The 15,453-nt window shown below is 36.3% G+C and overlaps 1 protein-coding gene across 1 annotated transcript; it reads right to left on the reverse strand.

Moving 5' to 3' along the window:
• Nucleotides 1–11,909: 11,909 nt before the first annotated feature.
• LOC105179191 (uncharacterized) lies at nucleotides 11,910–12,779 on the reverse strand. Its single transcript, XM_011102781.1, has one exon. The coding sequence runs from the start codon at nucleotides 12,777–12,779 to the stop codon at nucleotides 11,910–11,912; it is 870 nt and encodes a 289-aa protein (XP_011101083.1).
• Between the last annotated feature and the right edge of the window lie 2,674 nt (nucleotides 12,780–15,453).

Raw genomic sequence — 15,453 nt, forward strand, 5'->3', positions numbered from 1 at the left:
AATTGTGCCGTTCCAGGAGGAGTCCATTGACAGAGCATTTCATTCTCCTTTAAATAATTAATGAACTCACCACTTAAATACTCTCCGTCTCGGTCCGACCAAAGGGCTTTAATTCAATGGCCAGTTTGATTCTCAACTTCAAATCTGTATTCCTTGAACCTTCCAATGGCGTCAGACTTGTACCTCATTAGGTAAACAAAACCATATTGTGAGTGATCATCGATCAAGGTTATGAAGTACGAGAATCCTCCTCTAGCCGGAGTATTTAATGGTCCATAAACGTCTATATGGATCAAATCCTAAGACCGTTGTCAAGCGCACTTTGTCCAACAAAAGGTTTCTTGGTCATTTTTCCTTTTAGACAGGATTTGTAAGTTGGTAGGTTGTCCAAATTGTCTACCTCTAGAATCTTTGAATCTACCAACTTTCTCATCCTTTATTTTGAGATATGGCGTAACCTTGCATGCCATAACTGTGCGTTTCATGATTATCTAATTTTCATTTTTGTTGGGCAGTCATAATCCAATTAGACTGTTGGAGAATATAAACACCATTTACCAATGTACCAAGCAGATGATAGTTATTATCAATCATCAAATAAAAATTATTTTTATTGATCGCAAATATATAACCATTATTGAGCAAAATAGGAATGAAAATAATAATCTTGATCATGCTCGATACATAATATCAGTCTTTTAATTTTATCCAAATACGATCGCTAATAACTAACTGGAGAGATCCTACGGCATTCGCTGCGACGGCCTTCCCATCGCCAAGCTTTAGAATCATCTCAACCTTATTTAGCTTTCTACTTCTTTCCAACACATGCAAGTTATTGCAGAAGGGATTGATTCACACTCCATGTTCTCAGAAAGCTCCACAATCGGTATCCAATACCCAAGAAGCAGAATTAATTATCATAGTCACTTCAATCATAAATGTACCTAGGTTGGAGAGGAGTCGTGGGCAATCCCTCTTCTAATGCCCCTTTTCTTAGCAATGAATGCAGATATCATTTGCCTTCAACAGCTGAGAACTGCCAACCTTGCCTTTCCCTTTGCCCATTTTCATGGGAGCAGTAGGGGCGCTCAAAGCATTAGCAATAGCTGTGATGGTTTTTCCCTTACCCTTTTTCCTCTTCCAGGGTCCGGTGCTCTTGCCTTTCGCTCTGGAGATTGAAATCTCTCCTACCAATACCGCTAGCATAGATTTTTTGGGTCATCGACTTGAATTAGACCAGCATATTAGTGAACTCATTAATAGAATTATCAAGTCCATTCATGTTGTAGTTAATAATAAATGGGTTGTAGGATGGGGGAAGTGACTGAAGAATCACGTCAACCATTGTCAAGCCAACTTTAAGGTTTTCGAGCTTCTCCACTAGGAATAGCATCTTAACCCCATGACTTTGTATCGACGATCCTTCGGCCATCTTCGTCCCTAAGAATACTTTCGTTGTAGCATATCTAATATGCCTATCAACAACCGCATAAACTTCCTTCATGCGGAGCATTATCGAGGGAACATCATCCAACCTATCATATTGCTTTTGATGTCATTGGACATCGAAGCCAATATGATACTGCGGACCTTGCGGTTGTCCTCAAGCCTTTTCTCTAATGTGATATGTTCTTCGGGAGATGACCCATCCAGCAAGGCCGTTGGGAGTGGTTTGTCCAAAATATAGACCTAGTTCTCGAAATCTAGGACAATCCTCATATTTCGCAGCCAGTCGTTGTAGTTAGTGCCATTGAATTTATTAATCTCCATTATCATGGTTAAAAAGGATTCTTTAACTCTCCCACTATTTATACGAAAGCCCACCACTCTTAAGTGGTGTTTCGGGAATAGCCTTTCCTAGTGGGCTTGGGACCCACAAGTGAATTTGCCATCCCCCACTTTTACGATTCACATGGCAAAAACGTCATGGGAGGTATCCTATACCATTCTCGTCCCATGAGATCCCCAAGATCTTTTGCCTCACCTCTTCACATGATACCGAGGACACCAAGCAAATCATGTTACTCGGTGTTAGGCCCAACCCCTTAACCAAAGCACGTTTCATCTGTCACCCCTTATACGTGAGACAGGGAAATGGTGAACATGTTCCTTTGTTAAAAACAACGGTGCAGTTTTCCTCTATTCCAAGTGTGCCACGATTCGTGAGGCCACACTTTAGCATCGGTAGCTTCCTCACCACATTGTTGTGGATGGGAGGATTGAACAGATCAAAATCATTTTGATCTAAGTCCATTATGGGCCTAATATTCTACTTGGTCTAACCACATCATATGTACAAATTGCATGCATAATATATAGAATTTAATAAACGCATCGCATGCAATGAACCTAGCATACCCCTGTTGGATGATCACGAGCCCAACCTATGTGACCCACTGAGCCCGTAGTGAGTCTATGGTCTGTCTAAGGTGGTCCTATACTATTACGAAGTAATATTACGGTCCTATACTATTACGAAGTAATATTACCCATCATCATATAGATGGGTCTTGTGATATCTCCATGGTCGCCTTCTCCGTGGGCCTCCTCCTCCATGGGCCTTCTTGTCAATCGGGTTGCTAGAAATGAAAAAATATGTCCAAACGTCCTATACTACTCTCATTATAATTTGAATAAGAAACTCTAATCAGAAATTGGGGGTAGTATATTAGGAGGCATCGCAAGCCTTATTATTCCAAGGCAAAATCGAGAAGGGAGGAGAAAATAAAATTAGAAGGGCACATGGGTCCACCCAACAAAACTTAAAAGACATACATGCTTTGTAGGGCTCCATGATCATCCCTTCACATTCATTCTAGCACAAAATAACAATTAATCATGCTAGACAAGAAAATGAACATCCCAAAAATATCGCGATATCCAATATCACGACAAACAATTATATGCAGAAAATAATAAGTTTAAAATTTGCAATTCATACGGATGATTAAGCCTTGTACATCCAATGCACACAATTAAACCAAGTTAATTAAAGCAATTTGATTCTAGAAAAATTTCAATTTTCTCCAAAATTAAATTAGCAACAATAAATATTTTTCAAAAACTGTGCACAAATTGAAAAATCCAATTTTTCGCTAAAACGGTGAAAAGCGGCCTAGCCATCAGTCGTCAGAAGTAGCAGCAGCGCAGCGACCACACAGTCGCCCGTGCACGTACGCTGTGCACTGTGCAGTACTAGTTCTTTTTTTATTTTTACACATTAAATTAAAATTAAAATAAGTATTTTATCAGAAAATCCAATTTTCATAAAATACTTAAATCATCCAAAATCACAAAAATTAAACAAATTAATTTTCTCATTTAATTATCTAAGAATAAGTAAAAAATATATCATGCTTCAAAAGCAATAAACAATAAAATTTCATGCTTATTCACACTATACCATAGCCCCTACATAGTAACTGGGCCCTGATACAACTTGGAAGGGCACCGAAAAGTGCGAGTGGATCGGCCTGGCAACGCACAAGCGGAAGCGGTTAAAATAGATTGCGTAAATAAAATGAAATCGCAATAAAATCAAATTCCATGGGGTGCGCCCTTGGAGTTTCCGGGCGTTCAATGTAGTTAACAAAATAAACAAAAATAATAAAATTAATGGGACAATTAGTTGAATAAAAAACGAGAGGTACATAAATATAAATCAAGAGTCACCTTTGATTTGATTTATTTCAAACATCGTTCATTTGATCCGTTCATGCAAGGCTTCAATTTAAAAACCCTCTAAAGCTACATCCACAGCACACGGGAAGTTGGGATTCGTAAACTCTATTTGCTAGAAAACAATTAAGGAGAAAAACACACCAAAGTATGCACAAGAGGGGGTTCGGCCGAGAGGTGGAATTGGAGACAAGGATTTTATTTTATTGCTTTGTATTCACTAGTTATTCCGAATAACTAGTAAACATATATATACCTTGTATGGATGCATTACGATATACCTAGGTACATTTAATCATCCATAAGGTAATAAGATCCTTTATTCCAAATAAAGGATCAGTAACATGGCATTTTTTAAAGGTGAATTTGTTAGTCAATAATTTTCTTTTCTAATCATTTCCACCAACTTAATAAATGGTTTTGAACCGATTTTAGTTAATTAAAATACAATGCCCTATCAATCTTAATTAAATTCAATTTAATTAAAGCCCAATTATTTATATCCATTATATATTTAATCTAATTAAATATATCAACTCAATAAATATTTATTAAATAATAAGTCCAATTTATTAAATAATAAGGGCAAGCTAAATATAAATTAATTCAATTAATTTATCCTTGGGCTTATCCATCCAGTGGATCCTCTCATATATAAGTAATTCTATTACTTATAGAATTAAATCTCAATTAATTCCTCGTCCTTCTCTGTGATTTGTGTGTGACTCTTTAAATTCACCCTTCAACTAGGCTTGGGCTAGTATCCAACACTATTATTAATTAAATCCAATTTAAATAATTTTTTATGAACCCTTGATCAAGAAATCCAATATTATGTGAGCTTTTAGGCTCTCGAATCCACATGAGTATGGTCCTTTCATCTACCGTCACCCGCATCACTCTAGGACATTAAATTAAGTATCAGTTCTCATTCTGGACTAGGCGTCTATGCTTAATACTTTAGATCGCATTACGCCAAATTGCTCGACCTAGGAACCACTTTTTCGTCTCCAACTAATGACTATGGCCACAGGTTTATAGAGCGTTAACGCATCTCCAAGTGTATAGGAGATACCTCTATCACGTTTTGATAGGGGACGGATCCTCTTCTTGAAACTCACTATTCTCGCTATATACTTTGAATGAACTAGACTAGGCTTATGATAACCATGTCTAAGACACGATCACCACTCGCACAAATCTAAGATACAATCATCACATGCACGTGTTGCCGCATTTCTTCAAGTCTGAGGACTACTCCCATATTATCAGAGCCGGGCACTCAAGTCATACCGACCAAGCCTCCAAGGCTTCCATATGACGATCCCTGCTAGTCAGTAAAATCGATTCGACACCTAGTCAATTGACCTATTAAGATCGCATAGACGTCCCACGTCTGTCGCGGATGAATCACGACACTCATCAAATGAATGCGATTCTTAATGCAAGTCTCCATAGAACACTTCAATATCCATTCTCAAGGTCCTTGACTTGGAACATTTCAGACCCAACCCTAAACAGTTGGTTTCATTACCGCTATCAAATGCGCAGTCCAACTGTTGCACGGTTGTTTAAGGTGACTGTGGGTTTTGTTGTGATGTTTGAAAGAAATGAAAACCTAAATGTAATGAGCACAACAATGAAATGCCAATAGCGAATACTGATTTTATTCACTGAATAATATTAAATAAAGTCAAGTTTTTGTCAGAATAGATTACAATAATTCCAATCCAATTGGCGTTCATGTCACCTATTTTAGCAAGTGGTAGCTTCCTCATGATATTATTATGGATGGAAGGCCTGGACGGATTGAAATGCCATTTCGATCCAAGTCCATTATGGGCTTAACCCATCAACCAAATCACACCTCAGCTTTTGCTCCCCATGACCCGTGAGACAGGAAAATAGTGAGTGTGTTCCTTTGATCACAATAATGGTGCAGTTTACCTCTAATCCAAATGTGCCACAACTCGTGAGATGACACTTGGGTAGTGGTAGCTTCATCACCACATTATTGTGGATGAAAACCCTGTATACATCAAACCATTTTGAATCAAGTCCATTTAGGGTGCCAACAGTTAAATTTGGTTCAACAAAGTGAGTAAATTTTTGAGTGTTTGACCGAAACCTCATCACATTAAAGTTTGCATGCACAAATTACAATATTTAAATGCATTTAAATAAAAGCATTAAACGCATTGCATGCAATAAAATTAAGCATATCCCTGTTGGATGATCACGAACACAACCTATGCGGCCTACTGAGACCGGAGTGAGTCTAAGGTCTGTCTAGGGTGACCCTAAGCTATTAGAAATATAATTTATTCATTAACATATAGATGGGCCTTGTAAGTCCTCCATGGGGCTCCTTCTCCATGGACTTGATTTTGTAAAAATAAAAATCCTCACCAAAAACCTATTCTACTCTCATTACAATTTACAAAAAAATCCTGATCAGCAGTTAGGGGGAGTACATAATAGGGAGGAAAGTAAGCCTTATTTCCAAGGCAAAAACAAGAGAAGGAGAGAGATAATAAATGCGCACACGACCCCGTCCAACAGAAACAGAATAAATAAATACATTAAAACGGTCAAGGACTCAAGAATAAATAAATACATTAAAATGGTCAAGGAGTCCATGATCATCCATTTTCTTCCAACTAGAAAAATAATCCAATTAAACATGCTTGACATAAAATAATACATCCATGCATAAGAAAAATCATGATATCCAACATTAAAAAAATAATTATATGCAAAAAACACAAGTTTAAAATTACAATCAAAAGGATAATAAAATAATGTACATCCAATACAGAAAAATAAACCATATTAATAAAGTAATTTTAACCTACCTTTGCGAAAGGGCAGTTGTGCGCTAACCGGCAGTTTGCTACTACAGTGCTTATTTTTTTTGTTTTAATTCTACACATTAAATTGAAAAATAAAAATCAAGTATTTACAGAAAGATTCAATTTTTCTTAAATACTAAAATCATCTAATTAATCACAAAATGAAACAAGTTAATTTCTACACATAATTATCAATAAAATAAGCAATAAAACATGCTTTAAAAAATATTAAAACACGTTGGCATGTTCACTCACATAAAATTGATAACCTCTATATTGAACTGGACTCTGATGCCATTTGAAAGTTCGCATGGTATGGTCTGGAAAAACGCGCTAGTGGTAGCGATAAATTAAAACGTATAAAAATAAAATCTGAAGGGTAAAAACAAACAAAAACAAAGGGTGTACCCTTGGAATTTCCGGCCGTTTGATGTAGTATGAAATATTACGCAACAATAAAATATAATCATATGAGGCTATGGATGGAAAAATAAATGTACAAGCGAGAATTAAAATCGAAATGTATCTCTAAAATTTGGAGCTTCCAACCGACTAGTTTCGTTGAACATTGATAAGAAATTCCAACATAGGAATCCTCTAATCATGATCCACATCACACCAAAAAATGAGACCATGATTCCTTTGCTAGAAGGAATCAACATCGAAAAACTCACCCAAGAGGAGATGAAGGGGGCAGTCAAATTATTACCCTAATAATCAAAAATAAAATATATTTATATACCTTGAATAGATAAACAAGAATGTGTCTAGATACATTTTATTATATATAATGTAACTCTTCAATCCGTTCCAAATAGAGAAGAGTCTAATTATGACCAAGCTAGCACTTTCAGAAAATGCAATTCTTTGGTCAACTTTCCCCCCATCAATTTTTCTAGTGGGCTATATGGTTAGATTGTTTAATAAAGGAAATAGGTTTCTCTAAAGAAAAACTCATAGTGCTCTCTGATAGCCAATTCTCTATCCAACTTTGTAAAAATCCTATTTTCCACGATAGAACAAAATACATTGATGTTAGATTCCATTTCATTCGAGATATTGTGAGTAAAGAAGTCATAAAGTTAGAAAAAATTAGGACTAAAGAAAACCCAGCAGACATGGGTACAAAATGCTTGCATATAGATAAATTCATTAAGTGTTTAAGAAACCTAAGCCTATTTCTTGACTAACGGTTTTGCTGCCAAAGTTTTTTCTCGTAATTCTGCAGGTACACCCAAGGAATTTTATGGCAATGATGAAATGACCAGATCCAAATTAACCCCTAACCTACCTCTCTTTTGGGTATTTGGTCCAAGGTGGGGTATGTTACAATTTATGTGGCCCAATACCTAAATATATGCCAAGCCCACTTGAAGGCCCATCAGCCGAACCAACCCACCCGAAGGCCCTCTACCCGAACCTGACCCACCACCACTACCCGACCCAGGTTACTTACTATATATTGTCTTAACCCTAACCGTAAATCCATTATCCCTCTCTTCTTCCTCTCTTCCGTCGATTTTGATCTCTCTCTCTCTCTCTCTGAAACTTTCCATGGCTGCTTCGTCTTCTTCCCTTCTTTACCACCACTGTCAATGGTGGCTTTCCAAAGCCAAATCAATGGCTTTAGGGAAGCGACCCAATCTTTCCCTCCCTGCTGTTTTGTCACCCTTATAAAGAGGAGCCTGACTCCTCTGTCTTATTACACAAAAACTGAAAATCTGTTTTTCTCCTTCTAATCTCTAAGTTCTAAGTGAATGTGAGTGGTGGGTCTGAGGTGACTATAAATTGATCTTTGTGATTTGAGGCTCTGTTGTGTGTTGAGGAGCCACTATGGTCTTGGTTCTGTTGTTGTGGGTACGGTGACTTGTGATTGTGTTCCCTATTGATTAGATCGGGTATATCCTGAGCCATTTTCATACAAATATTGATATTTTAATTATTCTTCAACTGTTGTTATAATTTTTGAGATCTGTAATATTCTGGTCTATCTTAACGAGTTTCGTACTCCTATCACTGTAATAGTTGATTATGTTCTACTTTGTGTAAAGAGGATACCACGAGGGCTTACACCCTACACGAAAAATAGGCGTCGAAAATAATTTCCAATGGTTTTCTTGACAGAAACAAAAAAAAACATCGGAATATGCATCCCACGAACTAATAACAAAATTACCAAATTATGGTGACTTTGGGATAGAATATTTTCCGACCAATTTTTTTTTTTTTTGGTATAAAGATGTTATCATGGTTATGTTTCCAGCAACTGAATGAATGGATGACTTGAAGTTTAATTGATTGGATTAGATGGAGAATAGTACTGTTACTTGAAAATCTTGGTTGAAGAATATTAGTTATACTGCATAGTTTTGCATTACTAAAAAAATATTCACAAGTCATTTATGTAAGGTATTATACAATTTTTACGTTATCATTTGTATTTAATGCATTATTCTTTATTTTTTGTAATATCCAACCCACTAGTCCTTCTTATTGAGATGGCTTGTATATTGCTTCGATTGGTATTTATTATATTATTACAGTTAAAGGAACCATGTCTTTCTATAGTGGACGTTACTTCACTCTTACATCCTGCTTTTTTTCATTGTTTTGTACAATTACGTGGTACATGTCCCTTTTCTTTATTTCATCCTGCATTATATATGTTAGTAGAATAAAGATAAATTTATAAATTACAAGATCATATCTTTTAGATAAAGAAATGTGAATGTGTATAATAGCTAAAACGCACGTGATCCCAAATCTAAAATTTCAGTGTGGTGTGGACGAATTAGAGGGCTCCTGTGTCGGAGCCTCAAGTGAAGAACATTTCAACTGAATTTATAGAAAATGAAGGTATCATATTTCTGCCATCTTTGATTTTTGATTTATGTAATTTCACCTCAGCCCTTACATAAATGTAAGTAATATCTTATACTGTTGTATTGGATTGCCTAATTAGACCATTGGATATTATTAAATCGTCAAAAACTGCATTCATTGAAATTTTGGACATTTTTGTTATATAGATACTGAGATATCGTATCTAATACACAATTAACGATGATAAAAACGACGCAATTGGTCATCAGATCATGTAATTTTAGTCAGCCCAATGTTCACCTATGGAAAGTATTGGTATGCGTTTAAATTTGAGATTAATCAGGGTCACAGATTGCAATATCGCAATCCGGAAGTGAATTAGGAATCTGTGGATATATTTTGGAATTGATAGTTTATAAATTTAGGCACGATTTTATTTAAATTCTTTTCATGAACAGTGAAATATTTGAAAATCGTTCCTAAGTTTGATTTTCTCACCATTTTTCATTTGGTGCGAAATTAAAATTTTTGAACTGATTTTGGAACGATCAAAATAAATTGGCCGCTCCTAAATTTTTATTTTTCCCTCCTATTTTATTTAGGGTATTGTAATGTATTTAGGAATGATTTTCTTAAAGTCCATTCAAAGTTGGAATGACCTTTGGAACAGTTTGTTGGTTTCTGGACAGTTCATAAATAGGAAAATTTATTTTTTGTTTTCAAAAATAATTTTATTTGTGTGAGAACATTATTTTTAAATTGTGTACAAAATCCACGCCAAAAACCATTCCAATTTGTAGTGGGTTTTGGAGAAGTTTTCCGAAACACAATACTTCTTAAGTAAAACTCATAATTTGGAATGATTTTTCACATAATTCATTAAGTGTATACTAAAACCGTTCCAAATTGTACCTTCTTTGGAATACATTTTCTAATTATCATCTTCTGGATATTCATTGTCACACATATAGGAACGGTTAATGCAAGACCGTTCATAATTTTAATTATCTATTCCAAACGAGTTTCAAATATTAACCGTTACTATTTTTCAGTTTTCTTTGGAACGGAGTTTGTAACGGTTAGTAAACGGTTTTGACATTCCAAAATTGTTACCTAAAAAAAAGTGTATCATGACGTCATCTATCAATATCCGTTTCTCATGTGTTCCAAAGCCCGTTCCAATATGGAACGGGTTTTGGAATGACACCCTTACCCGTGCCAAATCCCGACTTTTTTTGTAGTGTATATAGGGCCTTTTCCAATTTCTTCCCATTTGTTACGATTTTCTCATATTGTATCTCATTAGATGAAAATATTATTTAATTTTTGTCCTCACATCTATTTGCCATCCAATAATGAATTTAGCCTTTAGCAATCTCACGTGCATTTTCATTTATATTTTGTCAATTATTAGCTAAAACTGCACTTGAGGACTACAGTTGAGAAACTTATCAACTCATAAGATGCAATGTGAGAAAATTGCAATAAATGGAACTAAATTGAAAAGGGCCCTTATGGGACAAAAGGTGCAATTTTTTCCTTAGAGTTACATTACTTTGTGCGCCGCCCAATTTAGTACAATAGAGACACTATAGAGACTTTTGTATTTCATGAAAAAAGTCCATGTGGTTTGAGTGAAATCATCAACAATTGTTAGGAAGTAATGACACCCATTTGTAGTGGGTTCCCTATACGGCCTCCAAATGTCAAGATGTAAAAGAGAGAAGGCAGAATTGGATCATATTTTACTACAATTAAAAGGGAGTTTATGCATTTTGGCTAAGGGACAAATTTCACAAGAGCTTAATGTATAGTCCAGTTGAGGTAAGTTTGATATACGTTTCATTGAGCCAATGGACAAATGTCCAAGCCTTTGATGCCAAAGAGTTGACTGACTCAAATCAGAGATACAAGAATGTGAACTACACACTGATTTCAAGGAATCATGCGTTTCTGATACAAATCTGGATCAAGAATGTAAAGGTTCCTTATCAAGTAAGCTGTGGTAAGGACTTTATCAGTCTTCAGGTCCTGCAGAGTGCAACAAGACGCTTGAAAGTTGAATTGAATAGATGAAGCAGCACACAATTGTCTAATTGAGAGAAGATTGACAGAAAACTCAGGTATGTCAAGGACATGAGATAGTTTGATCTCAGATGTAAGCTTAACAGAGCCTATGTGAGACACTTTCTGTGAATGGCCATTAAGTAAGTGAATGACTGGAGGATTTGTGAGCTTAGTATAAGAGTAAAAAAGACTGACATCTGCACAAATGTGATTAGTTGCGCCACTATCTATAATCTAAGCACTAGAAATCACAGAGGTAGAAATAGTATTGTTACCTACAAAGTTATCAAGCTGTGCAAAGTTAATTTTGAGAGGATCTGATGTTGTGTTATTGTTCATAAGCTTCTTCATCTTCAAACGTATAAGATCATTCAAGTGTGGATAATTGCTATCAGTCACTTTCAAGTTAGGTTCATTAGTCACCATAGCACTGTACCCTCTCCCTTTTGCACCAGTTTTCTTCCTCTGATCTACCATATCCTTATACTAATCTGGTATTCCATGCAGCATGAAGCATGAGTCCTTTGTATGCCCTATCCTTTGACAATGCTCACATATCACCTGCCTTCTGTCAAAAGCAGGTTTCTTCTTATAATTGTAGCCTTTAACATGAAAAGCTGCACCACTGTTGAATTCTACGTTGTTCAAGTTCATCTGTTTTTCTATTCTGATCAACATAGAGTAAGCTTTGGTAACCGTAGGCACGGGTTCTAAGAGCAGTATCTGGCTTCTAGCTTGGTCATATACATTATTCAGACCAACCAAAAATTGTATCAAGTGATTCGATGCACTCATTTCTGCCATGGCTTTATTCACTCCACATGTACAACCTGTACATATGCATTTTGGTGCTGGTGCCAAGCACATAAGCTCGTCCCACAGTCGCTTCAATTTAGTATAATACTCAGTTACAGACATGTTTTCTTGTGTAACTTGCCCAATTTCCCTTTGCAGCTGATAGATCATGGGGTTGTTGCTTTCCCCATATCGAGCTTCTAGCTCAATCCAAAGCTCTCGAGCAGATCCTACATACATGAAGGATTGTGCTAAATATTTTTTCATACAATTCAAAATCCAGGTAGTGACCACGGAATCTATGCGATTCCATCTGTTAAACTCAGCTGTGTTTGCAGCTGGTCGCACTACTGTTCCATCAACGAAGTCTATTTTCATTTTTGCTGTGAGTGCTCTTTTAACAGCACGGCTCCAAGCAAAATAATTGTTGCCTGTAAGTAAGGCAGACACCATCACCATCCCACGGTGATCTGAAGATTGGAGTTGCATAAAATCCGGATCAATATTGCCACGCGAAGTGGCTTCATTACCAGCTGAATTGCTGAATTCTGCCGTCACCATGGCAGAGCACAAGATATAGTAATAGACACAGTAAAGAGAGATATCAAGAGACCTTCACGAAGAAAGCTCTGATACCATGTCAAAATATTGAAAGTAGAAAGAGGACAAATAATTGATTGAGAAGGCCATTATCAGAGTGAAGATTGTAATTCATTCATTCTGCAAATTGCAATTTACAGTCCTTAAATACACAAAGAAGAAGGAGGAGGTTGAACAGAATAAGAACCTGCAACTAAGCTATCCAACCGAATCCACGTAAGCGCTATGTGGCGTACAAGTCATCACTCAACTAATAAAAATGTAAAAGAAAGAAATGAAGTAAAAACGTAATAGCAAAAGAACGCGTCTTCTTCCTTGCTCCTCTGCTCTGTACAGAAAAAGAAACACCAGCAACAACATCATCCCACGCCAATCTTCACTTTTGTTCTTCCATTTTTCTCAGTATTTCCAACAGGGTGAGAACTTGATGACTCCATCAAACACTTGTTGCGGTGATTTAGATATTCCAACATATAGTAACAAATGAATCAGCTTCTAAACGCCGAAGTGACATACAAGAATTTGATACTAGTAGTCACAGTTTAGATAAAGGGCTAAAATAATTAGATTAGGAATAAGTGACAATGCCTAGATCTGCTTGAAAAATGTATACTTTAAGAGACATAGTTGAGTGTTTCATCCTCCGCTTTACACAGGGCAAACTTTACAGACTTCAACCTTATGCTTTACCCGATTGCTCAATGTGGGTAATGAATTATCGCAAAATGCACAAAGTGTTCCACGATACCTAATGCTCTCTTCTGTTGCCTTTCTTATCCCACCAGAAGTTAGACATCATGCCTTCAATCTCATGAATAGGTGATGAGCAAAATTTTAAGCATGATATAGGATACATTGGGATAGATTGAATAATTGCCTTTAGGAGAGTCTCCTTACTCGCTTTACACAGGGCAAACTTTACAGACTTCAACCTTGTGCTTTACCCGATTGCTCAATGTGGGTAATGCATTATCGCAAAATGCACAAAGTGTTCCACGATACCTAATGCTCTCTTCTGTTGCCTTTCTTATCCCACCAGAAGTTAGACATCATGCCTTCAATCTCATGAATAGGTGATGAGCAAAATTTTAAGCATGATATAGGATACATTAGGATAGATTGAATAATTGCCTTTAGGAGAGTCTCCTTACTCGCTTGGGAGAGCATGTTCTTCTTCTAGCCTTGTACTCTTTATCAAATCTTATCGTTAATTCAAGCACATTAATACTTCTTTCTTCAAGCGTCAACCACTGCCGGTTACCCCAAGTTTTGACTTTCGCTACGGCCAAGTGGTGTTCATTGCATATGTTCCTACTAAACCCTGTGCTTGATTTTTTAAGATTAATAATCTACCCCCAATGCTTGTGTGTATCGGTATAGTACGGTACCGTGGAAGGATGACGATGTGGCCTAGCAAAAAACACAAGGGTATCTTCAACCAAGAATAGGTGAGATATTCGGAGTGCCATGGTTGCCATTCAAACTCCCTCGATCAAACCCAGTGATTTAGCTGCTTTTAACATTCCACTGAGAACTTCTCCACAAAATAAGAATAGGTAAGGCGATAGGGGGTCTTCTTGTTTGATTCCCCTAGACAGCTTTACTAGTCCAAAATTCTCATCATTAAGAGCAAAAGAATAACTAACAGTATAAAACAAGCATTAAAAGGAGATGGACAAAAGAGTACTCAAACCCTAGTCTAACAAGATAGACTCCCAGAAGAGCCACTCAACTAGGTCCTAGACGTTGCTCATGTCAAGATTCATTATTAAATAGCCTTTCTTTCCTCCTATCTCAAATTTAAAGAAGTGATTAGCATCATAAGTAAGAAAAATATTAACAGATATTAATCGACCTGGTATAAAGTCTAATTGTGATTATGAGATAATTAAAACAGAAAAGGTTTAATCTAGCTATGGTTTTTTATGCACTCTATAAATGACATTGCAAAAGCTAATAGGTTGGAAACATTAAACGGAATCAAGCTTGTCACATTTTGGAATTAGAAGTATATGAGTAAGATTCAGCGAAGGATCAAACCATTGATTGTGCAACAAGTTAAGAATGACAAAAGAGATATTTTTTTCTTATGATATGCTAAAATTTGTTACAAAAGATTTGGGCAATACCATTGGGTCTGGGTGATTTCAAAGGAGACATTTGTGAGATAGCTTCTACAATCTCCTTCTCTTTGTAGGGTTCTTTGAACGGTCATTTCATCTCCTTTGATACCTTACGTTCACCTGTGTTTACTACCTCGTCAATGATCGTCGGAGAGGGGTATGCCAAGGTGAATAATTCATCAAAAAAATTGACAATGATGCTCACAATCTACTCTTTTTCTTGACACCACGTACACTCATCATTTTGCAGTCCATCAATCTTGTTCAGCTGATGCCTATGAGATGCTTTAAAATGAAATAGCATTGAGTCTCAATCATTCTCTTTTAACCAATCTTCTTTGCCTCTTTGTTTCTAGATGATCTCATCTTCCATAAAACATCTCTCAATTTCCTCTAAACATTTTTTCAGCATTTTCAATCAATGGTCAAGACTCTAGAAATATAATCATTTCTTCAAGCTCTTTAATCATCCATTTCAAGTGTCCAAATGAGCACTTGCTCTATCTAGCCAG

The sequence above is a fragment of the Sesamum indicum genome, linkage group LG8 (assembly GCF_026168435.1).
Source record: "Sesamum indicum cultivar Baizhima isolate 11 linkage group LG8, ASM2616843v1, whole genome shotgun sequence".
Taxonomy (NCBI): Eukaryota; Viridiplantae; Streptophyta; class Magnoliopsida; order Lamiales; family Pedaliaceae; genus Sesamum; species Sesamum indicum.

Excerpts from the sequence above, each read along its gene's own strand:
- LOC105179191 (XM_011102781.1), bottom strand. The coding sequence starts at position 12,779 with ATGGTGACGGCAGAATTCAGCAATTCAGCTGGTAATGAAGCCACTTCG.